General features: G+C 46.9%; 1 protein-coding gene across 1 annotated transcript; it reads right to left on the minus strand.

The window, feature by feature from the left end:
* Positions 1-3,365: 3,365 nt before the first annotated feature.
* Positions 3,366-7,203, minus strand: COMTD1 (catechol-O-methyltransferase domain containing 1). The gene is made up of 7 exons (XM_027860077.1): positions 7,116-7,203; positions 6,840-6,982; positions 6,531-6,636; positions 6,236-6,354; positions 5,892-5,946; positions 4,827-4,960; positions 3,366-3,680 (listed from the first exon to the last, which is right to left on the minus strand). The coding sequence occupies exons 1-7, from the start codon at positions 7,201-7,203 to the stop codon at positions 3,525-3,527; spliced, it is 801 nt and encodes a 266-aa protein (XP_027715878.1). The 3' UTR covers positions 3,366-3,524.
* Positions 7,204-13,565: the final 6,362 nt, after the last annotated feature.

Raw genomic sequence — 13,565 nt, forward strand, 5'->3', positions numbered from 1 at the left:
TTCCACAAGCTCTTAACTTATATCTGTGCCACAAGTCCTCTTTGCCCTTAGAGTAATCCCATAAACTTTTTTTTTAAAGAATAAAATAATATGAAGATATATGATTTTCAACTTTTTGGTCTTAAGTTTCTGCAAATTTTAAAGTGTACTATTGTTGGGAGCTGAGGAAGGGATGGAAAATAAGAGCTACAGAGGAGGAAAGTTGAAGAAGTGGTACTGAGCATCCAGCTCAGAAGAGTTGTATTGCACCTTACCTGTGCAGGATGACTGTAAGGTATTGTCATTACAGGTATTTCCAAAGATGTACTAGGTGATTGAAAAGAGGGGTGCTTTGAACAAGTAAGATGACGAGTAGTAACGTAGAGAAGACTTGAGCACAGTGTGATGGTAAGCATTGAATTTGGAGTCAGGACCCGGGGTCTGCTGTGTGACCTTGACAAAGTCACTAGGTCTCCATTTCCTTCATTTGTTTTATAAAAGCATTAGAGTAAGTAACCACTGAGGCTCCCTCCAAATCCTATGATGCTTTATGTCATAGAGGTTCCCAAACTTACTTGACCTACTGCCCCCCTTTAAAATAATAATAATTACTCAGCACCTCTCTGGGTTTAGGTTAACTCTTAATTTCATTCAGTTGCTACTACTGCCCCCTTGGCTTGGTCCAGTGCCCTCCAGGGGGCGGTATTGCCCACTTTGGGAACTTCTGCATTATGATAATGAGTCAGGACAGACTCGTATTCTGGGATCTGTGGATAAGGAGCAACCTAACTTGGGTATTTGAACCAAGCTTGGCAAGTTCCTACACTAAAGATTATTTACAGACAATGAGTGGGATGAGCATATTGTTTTGGGTAGGGGTGCTCTCAATGGAGTAGAGTCAGGGCTCCCCACATTAGTAGGTGATCAGGCAGGAAGAGGATGCGTTAGAAGTCTGATAGTACTATTTCACTCTCTTGAAGAGAAGAAAGATGATGATGCTCTCTAAATCTTAAAGTCTAGAAAATCATAAATGGCCTAGGGTTAAAATATCTCTATTTTATTTTGGCTAGGTAATGGGGTTAAGTGACTTGCCCAGGGTCACACAGTGTTATGTGTCTGAGGCCGGATTTGAACTCGGGGCCTCCTTAATCCAGGGCTGGTCCTCTAGCCACTGCACCACCTTGTTGTCCCTAAAATATCTTGTTCATGAACTCCCATAGTACAAGAATTTAACCACCTTCAAGCCTTAAGAAGTCATTGGAGGACAAATAAAAGAGGTCCTGTTTTATAGATAAGCATTACTCCAGTAGGTGGAACACGGGCAAAATAGAAAACGGTTTGATCTGTTAAGAGAGATCAGAGATAACATTGGTCTTTCTTATATTATTTTTCTTTTCCTTCTGCACCATCACTTTTGGCATTTGTGAAGAAATCCAGCTTTGCTCCAGTAATACCATTGGTCTGAAAAGGGTGGCCAGTTCCAATACAGCATGTAAGGAACAGTTCACAAAATACCGGCATCAACCATGAGGGGGAAGCTTTTTTGCAGTGGTTTAGGTGAAATAGGCTAGGCCAGGGGTGGTGAACCTGTGGCCTTTTGAATCCAAGCTTCATCAAACAAATCCCCCTAATAAAAGGATTTGTTCTATAAAACTTAGACTCAGTCAAAAGGTCACCCCCAAGGACCTAGAAAGCCACATATGGCCTTGATGCCGCAGGTTCCCTAACCCTGAGCTAGGCTTTAAAAAACAATAGAAACAGACTGCAAGTGTCGGCAAGGCGAGACAGGAAATGAGGCCAGTCGCTTTACCCTGCGTGTTGAATCTAGGCTGGGGTCAAGTCCACCAAAATGGGGATGAATGCCGTAAGTGAAAAAAACAACCAAAGAACTTCGACGTCTGGGCTTGTAGAGGCTTGGGTAGGCATACAACTTAATCTCTAAATACATTTAGAGCAGTTGCAAACTTTTTGGTCTTAAAACTCAAAACTTAATGAGGCTACCCCTGCCCCCACTTGAACTTTTGTTGATGAGGGTTCTATCTATTGATATTTACCATATTAGAAATTAAAATGTCAACATTATGAAAGTAGTTTTTATCATAGGCACCCCAGGTCCCTGGACCTTTTGAGAATCACTGATATTTAGAATTTATACGGTTAGGTAGACGCAAATGAAAGTGAAACAGTAATAAATAAGCGCTGCTGAAACGAAATCCTGCGTAATCTTTGCACATGTGTGCATATGTGAACAGTGTTAAGTACGGTAGACACTATAATACAGGAGGGTTCATTTTTACCTACCACCTGTAGAAAACCAGTAAGGGGTTTCTAAACAGAACTGCTGCCACATTTCCTTCCTGTGGAGTTGGCAAGCATTTACCATCTGTATGTGCCAGGCACCTTGTTGAATACTGTGGAAGACTAGAATAGCTTCTCTGGGAGTTCAAGTGTTGACAAAATCCCATCCCTGTAAAGTCAACTGTCAGGGTGGAGGCAGATCTACCTAGTTGTAAGGGGTTTTAGAGATGATCTAATCCCAATCTCCTAGTTTTACACATTAGAAAATGAGCTGGGAGCAGTGAAAGGACTTCTCCAAGGTCACCATGAGTAGTTAAGGTGTAGCTCGGGTCAAACACAAGTTCCACATCAAGATGTCTCATACCATCTAAAGATGGAGTATCTACACTCTGAAGATGTATGCAAATAAGCATGTCAATATCTGGGGATATTCTAGTTCCAAAATGAGGGGCTTAAACTATTTTTAGTTTTGAACAAGGGTCTTAATCTTGGCTGTTTAATGCCAATCCTTCAGAAACAGTTCTAGGTAAAATGTGCTACTTTTGTGGAATTGGTTAACGGAAAACTACAAGCATTAATGCCCCCCTTTTTGGGGGGGCAAGTGGGTGGTACAGTGGTACATAGAGCACTAAGTCTGCAGTCAGGAACGTCCGAGTTCAAATGCAGCCTTGGACACTTACTGTGTGACCCTGGGCAGGTCACTTAATCCCTTAAATCTCAGTTCCTCATCTATAAAATGGGGATACTGGAGAATGAGATGGTAAACCAGTCCAGTGTCTTTGCCAAGAAAACCCCATGCACGAGTCCATGGGGTCATGTGGGTCATGGGCTCAAACCCAACTGAACAACAAGTTTGAGCTTGGGGCTCCAAACTGCTCCAAACCAGGGGTGGGGAACCTGCAGTCTCAGGGCCATGTGTGACCTCAGGGCCGCAGGTTGCTCACCCCTGCTCCAAACCTTTCTTTCCCTGGAACTATTACTGGGGAATCTGAATGGCCACCCTATCTTGGGTACTGACTATAAACGCAACCTCTGCTTGCAGTGTTTGCTGTCTCTGCCAGCTACTCTGGGACATAGGGAGAAAAACACACAGGAGGCTCAGAGGGTCCCAGGTCCCAATCCCTCATTTTAATTGTCCTTTTAAAAACGTGTCCATGAATGAGCTCAGGCCCCCAAACTGTTCCCCTCCCAACATACAGCACTGCCACCATTTGTCTCTTCCTGCCCTGACACTCTGGTCAGGTCGCCTAGATCTTGAAGGCCAAAGTAAGGCCATCTCCCAGGGGTAGGAGGCTGACATGGACCCGGGAATCCCTCAGGATTCTCTCATTGAGATCTCGGACACACTGAGTAGCCACGTCTCCCTTTTGTGGCTTGTTGAGCACTTCCCCGTTCCATAGGACCTAGGACAGAGGAAAAGGACAAATGAGAAAAAGGGCCGTATGAGACACTGACAAAGGCATTTAGGACGGAAATACCATTGACTTTACGAGTGTTGATTATGCCTCTACTGTATGCCTAGGCCCCAGAGATACACAGACAAAAAAAAATCTTCACTCGAGGATCTGTAGGGAACTTCCCAAGAATAAAGAGATACCAGGCGGATGTTGGAACAAGACAAATTTAAGCATTTTCATACTGAAAATCTGCCATGTGTACTAATATTTTGGTTACCTTTTAGAGGAACAGTCATGAACAACTTGTGTTTCTAATATTCTGAAAATGAAATTTCAATATAAATTCTGAAAAAAAAAATTCTCAGAAAAAAATGCCATGAAATTGAATGGTTTTTTTTGTTACCAGAAGACCCAAGAGATCCACAAAAATGCAGAAGTCATTCAGAAGTATATTGAAACAGTAACAAAAACAAGAATGTTTTTCTTTGTATTTCTAATTCTTTGTAATTCTAATGTATCTTATTTTATGTATTTAAGAATATTTTTTCTGAGAATACTTAGGCAGGCTACCAAAGGGGTCCATGACACAAAAACGTGGTCAAGAACCTGTTTTAGAGGAAAACATGGCTAGCAATGATATTTCAGCCATGCTGCCTGCAATTTTAGGAGTCCTGCCTTAAGTAGATCACATGCCACCGTCTGGATCAACTGCTTAGTCACTAGGGAAAGATAGGGTAAGTGTTGTTTCTCCTGGCATGAAAGGGAAACAGATGGGGTGGGGTGGGTGTGAATAGCTATGGCCAGAATGCGGATGGCCTAAATCCTAAGCTACATGGGGAGGCTGACCTTCAGACAGTAGGGGGTGATAGCAGACATTTTTATATATATGCTCTAAGGTTTACAAGGTGTGTTACATTTTATCTGCAAGACTCTGTAAAGTGCCACAGATGATAACACCTTTTTACAGATGAGGAAATGGAGGCTAAGAAGTTCAGTGATCTGCCCAGGTAAAGTCAGATCTCCCTGATTCCAGCAGTCTATCCACTATAGCATAGGGCCCTGCCATGATGCTTCACCCCTTCTCTTAATGTCCCAGCCTTCCCCCAAAGGCGCCCCCACATTCTAAGCCTCAACACCAGCTGTGGCACTTACACTGCTAATAGCAATGATCCCACCAGATCGAACAAGCTTCAGACACTTCTCATAATAGGTGCTACAGCTCTCCTTGTCAGCATCAATGACCGCCACGTCAAAGGTGCCTGCTGCCCCTTCGGCCAGCAGTTGATCTGAACGGAGGAGACAAGATTTTGTCCAGGGAACACATACCGCTCAGCCCCAGCTGCAGCGTCCCCTATAGTTTATTTGTAGAGCGCTGTATACAGTTTTCAAAGCTGCTTCTCATTTCACATGCCACCTCTGAAAGTTCCCTCTTTTTACTCTTCTCAGAGATGCTCCCCAGACCATGCGCTTAAAACATGGCTGGGTTCATAAGAGAAAACTGTAGTATATGTTGTTTACTCATGGATCACACTCAGGGATACACAGCACACACATGTACAAAGGACCCACAACAGCTCCACTCCTAGACAGGTGGTATATGAACATGGGACCTACGTGCAGAACCAGGGAGTGGCTTCGTAGATGCTGCTGCTGCTGCCCTAGAGAGGCTCATCCTTCTCTCCCTAGGTTCATGGCTTCTCATGAACCTACTTAGGACACTATGGCCTTCTTGCCTGGCTGCCTTGGGAGGGGGGACCCTGTCTTATCTGCCAAGCTGATTGTGTCGCTCCTGTCCATGGATTCGACCCCCACTGATGTGGGGAAATGCAGGCTGTGGAGGAGCAAACAGGGTAGTTAAGACTCCATTCAAGGCTGTCTCCTCAATCAGACTAAGAGGTCCCCAAGGGGTTTCCTGAGGGTAGGAAATTTTCTGGTGCCTGAAATAGGGGGTTTCCTGGTTGGTCTCTTTCCCATGGAGCCTTGTTATTGTCCTCTGACAATTTCCTTCCCAGCTCAGCCAAGCACATACCCAGGGGCATGATCTGCTTCATGGTTACCCCCCTCCTCCCTCCCTCACATCCTTGCTCTTATCAGGGCGGGCAAAGTCCAGTACTGGATGGGTGCGCCTGATCCTTGCTAGTTCACCCACTGGGCTCTGGCTTCTGCTGCCTTTGGCTGAGAAACACGTCTACCTTGCTTACTAATCCATGTACCTACCAAGGGTTTGCAGAGCTGGCCTCACCCGAAGGTCGATCTTGTGCTCCTCACCTGCCTGAAATGGAGGAGAAATGAGCCCAGGTGGGCTCCACCCTTTAGGTACAGCAACCAAGGTGAGAAGATGAAGCTTGACCACTGTCTTCCAGGTCAAGGAGTGGGGAGCATAGGCAAAAAAGGACACAGGCTGTGGGGCCTCAGTATTGATCTGTAGGTTCTGGCTGTAGAGAGCGCCCTGCCCTTGTGGGTGTAAAGGAACTAGCTCCTAGAATTCACACCCTTCCCCCACTCCTGCCCATCCTCCAGATCCCCAAGTCTAGAGCAGAGGGACGGGGCACATCACTCACCTCTCTCCAGAAGGGTCTACCCAGCTCAGTGGGAGCAGCATCAATTTCACAGGCTATCACTTGCCCGGCGGCAGGCAATGCCAGGGCCAAGCTCAAGGCAGTATAGCCTGTAAAGGAGCCTGGGGGACACACAGGCAATGTAAGGGGGCTGGGGTAGTGATAACCCGGAGACAAAGGGGCCCAGTTGGCGATCATATGAAACAAGTGGACAGGGGCTGGGGGGGGGGGGGGAGGCTATCTTGTGCTGTGCACGAGATCAGCTCTTCTCCCCAGTCCCCTTAGCGCCCACACTTACCAATATCCAGAACCTTGTGGGCTTTGATGAGCCGGGCCAGGTTGGCCAGCAGCTGTGTCTGCTCACAGGTCATCATGGAATGCCCCTGGGGCTGCTCCAGGGTGAGCTGGGGGAGGAGGGGGTGGGAGGAGTGAACGCACGGCCTTTTCCCCAAGCCACTGCGTTCAAGACCCTTAGAAGCTCCACAATGTCCCGCCTCCCCCAAGTCCCCACTGACTTTCTTTCCTCGCCGAGCCGAGGTTCAGCCCGAGCCCCTTCCTGCCCCCAGCCCTGCCGGGGATGCTCCCCGCTTCTCCCTTCCCAGCTGACCTTCCGAAGGCTCCGCAGCGCCGGGTGCTCCCGCACGGAGCGGCTGAGCAGGTACTGCCACAGGGGGTCGTCTTCAGGGGGCAGGAGCCGCCGTCTCTGCGACCGCTGCCGGGGGGCGGACAGCCACTGGGGGACCCTTCTCCCTGCGGGACGGGGGCAGGACGCTCAGCCGGCGGACCCCCCTCCCTTTGCCGTGTCCCTCCCTCCCTCCCGCGGGGCGCACGTGGGGCGCACACCGCAGCCCCCGCCCAGCGGGGAAGCATGGGGGGGGCTCACCGAGGAAGACTCCGGTCACGAAGGCCGCCCCCAGCACGGCGGTGCCCACGGCCAGCTCGGCGGGCAGGGAGAGCCGCGGCAGGACCATGGCTCCGGGGCCAGCAGCGAGGCATGGGTCAGTAGGGAAAGTTCCAGGCCCCAGCAGCTCTGGAGGGGCGGGGGCGGAGGCGGGGCCGGGGCGGGGGCCGGAGGCGGGGCCAGGGCGGGGCTGCAGGTGGGCTCCCTGCTCCCTGCCTTGGCCTGGACCGGCCAAGCCGCGGCCTTTGGTGCCATCTCGTGGCCGTCCTGGAGAACTGCAAGCACCGGGGCGTTCCCGGCCTCCGGAGGCGGAGCATGGGTTCCTGTCGCAGGTACGGGGCGGAGGGAGACCCGCTACTCAGTGCTCTCCTCTCCGTGGAGGGCGCCGTGGACAGGCAGGTGCGTATGTGGGGTGCGATGAAAATATCAGTGGCTCTCCAGGCATCTAGGTCAAATCCTACCCTTGCCACTTACTAAGTCTCCTATGCCTCAGTTTCCCCAGCTGTAAAATGAGGGGGCTGCAGTACATAACTCCTAAGCGCCCTTCCAGCTCTAAATCTGATTCCCCTCTACAGAAAAGCTCGGATAAAGGAGATTCACGCATAATACAAGAAGCCACCAGTACCCCCTTGAAGCGCCCTTCCCCTCAAAGCCGGTCCCCACGGACACAGGTGAGTTTGGGCTTCCCAAGTGGTTTGTGCCAATGATCCAAGACAATGCCGAAGGACTTAGGATGAAAAGTGCTATTCACCTACAGAAAAAGAACTGATGGGTGCTGAATGCTGATTAAAGCATACTTTTTTTAATAACTTTATTTTTTCTTTTTTTGGGGGGGGTCTGCGTTTTTTTTTTCAGTATGACTAATATGGAAATATGTTTTGCATGACTGCATATAACTTATATCAAATTGCTTGCCTTCTCCAAGGGGCAAGAGGAGAAGAGAATTTGGAACTCAGAATTTTTAAAAACGGATGTTAAAAAGTTTTTACATGTAATTGGAAAAAAAATATTAAAATATAAAATTAAAATATAAAAAAATAAAGAAATAAAACCAAGTAGTTTTTACCATCCGAGGCGTGAGGTCCGCAGCTCCATATAGCTTAACCAGGTCAGACTTAACAGGGGTGACCCATGGACTCCCCTGAAATCTCCTCCAGAACTTTGCCAACGCTTCCAGGGACAGATTCAGGGCTGCATTGCCATCCTGTGGCCTGTCTGCTAGTTGCACTCGGGTGTCTGAAATCTCACTTGCACAGACATTCTAACTTCTTTTCGCTGGAACCAGCCTGGACAGGCAGCTTGGCTGTCCTGCACTTCAGCTGCTTGGCTGTCCTGGACCTCAGCCTTCTCCATCCATGGATGGGGAAAACAAGGTGGCCTGTGCAGCAGCAACAGCCTGATCCTGCACACTCTCACTAATTTATACCTCCCTTTATTGGGACTGAATGAGATACAGGGACAGAGTGTGAATTGGGTACTCTTTCCTGCCCCAGGAGAACATAATTTCTACCTTCACATCCCCAGGGCCTTGCACATAGTAGGGCTTATTAAGTAATGGTTGAGTTAAATAAATCAAAGGATGATGGGATCATCAATTTAGACCTGGAAGAGATCCTAGGGTTCTGTAGTCCAATCTCCTTATTCTGCAGATGAGGAAACTGAGGCCCAGAGAATTTAGGTAATATACCCTTTGTCAGACACGTCAATCAGTCAGAAAATCCTTATGGCTCACCTAATAATAATGATAGCTAGCATTTATATAGTGCTTTGCAGTTTGTGAAGCACTTTACAAATATTTCATTTGATACAACAATCCTGGCAGGTAGGGGTTATCATTATTCCCATTTTACATATGAGGAAACTGAGGCAGACAGGTGAGTTGATATGCTCAGGTTTATGCCACTTGTAAGCGTCTGAGGGAGGATCTGAATTCAGATCTTTGTGATTCCAGCCCCAGCCCCAGATCTACTGCACCACTGAGCTTCTTCTGTATGTTTCTTCATGAGAGGCAGTCTGGTCTCATGCAGAACTTCTTAACCTTTTTTGTGCCACAGACCCTTGTGAAGCCTATGTACAAGTTTAAGGACTCCAAATTAAGAATCCTTGGTCTAGTGGCTGTCAGTGGATGTGAGTTTGATGTCTGCCTCTGTCACTTAACTGACTGTAAGACCTTGGACAAGTTACTTGAACCTCAGTTTCTTCATCTGTAAAATGAGGGACTTAGATTATAATCAGAGCGTCAAATTCTGTGCCCCCAACTCCTGAGTACAGCCAAACCAGATTGTGCAATTGGGAAACATTTAACAAGATAAATAAAAATACAATACAATCTAGATGATGTTAAGTTGTGGTTTTCTAAGGCAATATGCTGCCTGAGGGAGTTCTGTTTCCAGATGAGTTTCATACCACCAGCCAGGGAATCCTCTAAAGTTTCTTCCATCCCTAATCTATGACCCCATGACCCTTGGGGTCTAAGCTCCTCCTCATCGATTGAAGGCTTTGAGCTGAACTTTTCAGAACACTAAGGATTCTAAGGGGTAGGAGGTCAAGGTCAGGATTCTAAGAGATTAGAAGAGAGTCATTCCAGATATGGTGGGTAGCCTGTGTAGCGGTGCAGGGGCCAGGATATAGTATTGTGTGTATGTAACAGAAAGACCAGTTTGTCCAGCCTAAAGAGTGTTTATGTAGGGAAATAGTGTATAAAAAGCCCAGAAAGATAGGTTGGAGTCAGGTTATAAAGAACTTTAAATGCTAAACGGAGGGGTTTATATTTGACCTGAGTGCAATAGGGAGCCATGGGAGTTTATTGAGTAGGGGAGTGACATGGTCACACTTTGGCAGCCATTTGGTAGATAAATTGGAGAGAGGAGAGACTTGAGACCAATTAGGGAGCCGAATTAGGAGGATGTTGCAATAGGATCTGAATTAGGGTGGAGAGAAGGCAATGGATGGGAGAGATGGGAAAGCAGAGCTAGTTGATGAGACTTGGCGGTTGACTGGGTATGGGCGTGAAGGAGAGGGAGAAATCAAGAATGATTCTGAGATTGTAAAGCTGAGTGACGGGGGGGGGGGGGGGGGGCCCTCAGGAGAAAGAGAGAAATTTAAAAAAAGAGTTGGGGGAGTAGTGAGTTTGGCAAGAAAAGTCATGAGTTATATTTTTGACATGTTGAATTTGAGATGCCAGTGGGTCTTCCAGTTCAAAATGGCCCATGGGTGGTTGATGAGCTTAGGAGAGAGAGTAGGGCTGGATATATCATTAGAGTCATCTGCACAGAAATGACAACAGATCCCATGGGAGCCATTGAGGTTACCAGGAGAGAGAGTGTAGAGAGAGAAGAGAAGACCCAGGGGGTAAATCCACAGTTAAGTACATAGACAATTTTCCAACAAAGAAGCTGAGAAGGCATGGACAGGTGTGTAGGAGGAGAACCAAGAAAGAACAGTGTCATTTAAAAAAAAAGAGAGAATATTTAGGAAGAAGGCGGTAGTAAATATTGTAAATCCCACAGGAGGTCAAGAAGGATGAGGATTGAGAAAAGGCCATTTGAGTGAGTAATTAAGAGGCCATTGGTAACTTTTTTTTTTTTTTTTAGTGAGGCAATCAGGGTTAAGTGACTTGCCCAAGGTCACAGTTAGTAAGTGTCAGGTGTTTGGTCTGAGGCCGGATTTGAACTCAGGTCCTCCTGACTTCAGGGTGGGTGCTCTATCCACTGCGCCACCTAGCTGCCCCCATTGGTAACTTTAGAAAGAGCAGGTTTGGTCACAATTGGGACCAAAGTGGATTGCAAGGAATTCGGAGTGAATGAGGAGAAAGAAAGTGGAGGTATCAGAGTACACAGATTTTTCTAGGAATTTTGCTTTCAATCAATCAATAAAAATGTATTAAGCATCTGTGATATGCCAGGCACTGTGCTAAGTGTTGGGGATACAAAAAGAGGGAAAAGACAGTCTCTGCCCTCAAGGAGTTTACAATCTAATGGGAGAGACAACAGGCAAACATCTATACAAAGCAAGCTATCTACAGGATGAATAGGAAATAATTAACAGAGGGAAAGCACTGGAATTAAGAGGGTGTTGGGGAAGGCTTCCAGTATAAGGTGGGATTTTAGTTGGGACTTAAAGGAAGCCAGGGAGGTCAGTAGTCGGAATAGAGGAGGGAGAGCATTCCAGGCACGGGGGACAGCCAGAGAAAATGCCCAGAGCTGAGAAAGATGGAACGGCCAGGAGGCCAGTGTCCCTGGATTGAAGAGTGGTAAGATGGAAGAAGACTGGGAGGTGGGAGGGGACAGGGGACTTGGAAAGGGAGGAGAGCTATAAGGATGGAAATGGTAAGGTGAAGTGAGATTTTTTTTTTAAGGACAAGGTATTTTTGTAGGTAACAAGGAAAGAGCCAACAGATGAGGAGAGAGATTGAGAATTAGAAGGGGAGAGGTGATTGTTGGGACAATTCACCAGAGAAGACAAGAGGGGCTGGGATCGAGGGTATAAACCGAGACTCAACAGCTGTTTGTTGAGTGAATGAATGAATGAACAAAATGAGCACTAGTGTATGTAAAACACTTTGTAACAGGCAGGGCTACATAACTGTCAGCATTATTATTGTTGCCCCCCTTCCTTCCCTGCGGGGAAGTTGTCCCCTCCGAACCACATCCTCCTTCCTCCTTCTACAATCAGAACCTGGGTTCCCATCCATAGAGAGATTTTAGGGGCTCTGAAAACCTAGATGGGAAGCTAATGACTTCTTTAGTTCCATATAATCGACTTCTTTATTTTGTGCACTTAAAACCATTATTCTGTATATGTAGAGCCTATATCAGATTGCATGCCATCTTGGGGTGGGGGGAAGGGAGACATGGGGAGAAAAATTGGAGTTCGAAATCTTGTAGAAGTGAATGTTGAAAACTAAAAATAAATAAATAAAAACATTATTCTGAGAAGGGGTCCCTAGGATCCACAGACAAAGGGGTCCCCAGGACACCACAAAGGTTGTTCAGTCCCTTCTCTTCTCCCATGTTCTGCGCTCTTCCCCCACCTACAGACTCCCAATGTTTTTGTTTTTTTTTTGGCTAGGCAATGGGGTTAAGTGACTTGCCTAGGGTCACACAACTAGTAAGTGTTATGTGTCTGAGGTCGCCTTTGAACTCAGGTCCTCCCGAATCCAGGGCCAGTGCTCTATCCACTGCGCCACCTAGCTGTCTCCCGCCCCCCCCACCCCACTTGCCTGTGACCCTCAATCACTTTGGCAAATTGTGAGGAATATAGGCTAGCAGAATAGGGAGAGATGTTAAAGCCCATTAAGTCTAACCTATTCAATTTTACAAAGGAGGAAACTGAGGCTTGCAAAGACAAAAAGACTTGTCTGAGGTCACATGGCTAGTTGACTTGTCTCACCTTCCTGGCCTGGTAAAAATGAAGATCATGCTTCCTGTGCTTAGCTACCTTGCAGGGATGTTACGCTAGGGACATAATAGAAGGGAGCATCCTTGGATGGGTGTGAAGCTCCGTTCAAGGACAAGCAGATGCTGCAGGTTGTGCTCAGTTCTGGGTGGAGCAAAGTAAGGACTAAATGGGAGTCTAAATAGGAACTTAGAGCATTGGAAGAGCAAAGAGTCAAATGCAATCAATCAATTTATAAGCATTTATTGAGTACCTACTATGTACCAGACCCTGTGCTAGGCACTGTGCCAAGTTTGTGCTAAAAGCCCAAAGCTAGAGGGAGGGGGGGGGGGGTGTGAAAGACAAAATGAAACCGTCCCTGCCCTCAAGGGGCTGATGTTCTGTTGGGAAAAAACAATATGGACACATAGAGTTGGATACAAAATATATACAAATGATTTTAAAGGTTTGGGGGTGGGGTGGGGTGGGGGAGGACCTCTTGTGGTTTGCCCCAGCCACTCAGTACAAGGTAGCTGTCAGCTGGGGAGAGAGGCAAACCTTAGACGCAAGTCCTGAGGGGCTATCGAAGACTCAGTGGATAGAGCACAGGGTCTGAAGTTAGAAAGACTCATTTTCCTGAGTTCAAATCTGGTCTCAGACACTTACTAGCTGTGTGACCTCAGGTTAAGTCATTTCACCCTGTCTGCCTCAGTTTCCTCATCTGTAAAATGAGCTGGAGAAGGAAGGGCAAACCATTCCAGTGTCTTTGCCAAGAAAACCCCAAATGGGGTCATGAACAGTCTGACATGACTGGACAACTCAGGTTGGTTATATGAGTTAACAGATGTAAAGTTCTTTCAAACGTTAAAGTGCTACATAAATGCTTATTATTATTAATACTAATATTAAATAACAACACATTTATTTTGTACTTGCCTTACAACAACTCGGTGGGATGGGTGAGGTAAGCATTATTAGCCCCAGTTTACAGATGGAAAAATTGCCATTCAGTGAAATTCAGTGACTCTTCCAGGGCAAAATAGGATCTCCTGCTTC

Source organism: Vombatus ursinus, unplaced genomic scaffold (assembly GCF_900497805.2).
Source record: "Vombatus ursinus unplaced genomic scaffold, bare-nosed wombat genome assembly UNPS02000749.1, whole genome shotgun sequence".
Taxonomy (NCBI): domain Eukaryota; kingdom Metazoa; phylum Chordata; class Mammalia; order Diprotodontia; family Vombatidae; genus Vombatus; species Vombatus ursinus.

What these genes read in the sequence shown, in the direction of transcription:
- COMTD1 (XM_027860077.1), bottom strand. Translation starts at nt 7,203, where the DNA reads ATGGTCCTGCCGCGGCTCTCCCTGCCCGCCGAGCTGGCCGTGGGCACC. An exon ending in CGCTGCGGAGCCTTCGGAAG is followed by an intron (nt 6,637 to 6,839) that starts GTCAGCTGGGAA and finishes CTCCTCCCCCAG; the next exon opens with CTCACCCTGGAGCAGCCCCA. An exon ending in GTAGACCCTTCTGGAGAGAG is followed by an intron (nt 5,947 to 6,235) that starts GTGAGTGATGTG and finishes CCTCCATTTCAG; the next exon opens with GCAGGTGAGGAGCACAAGAT.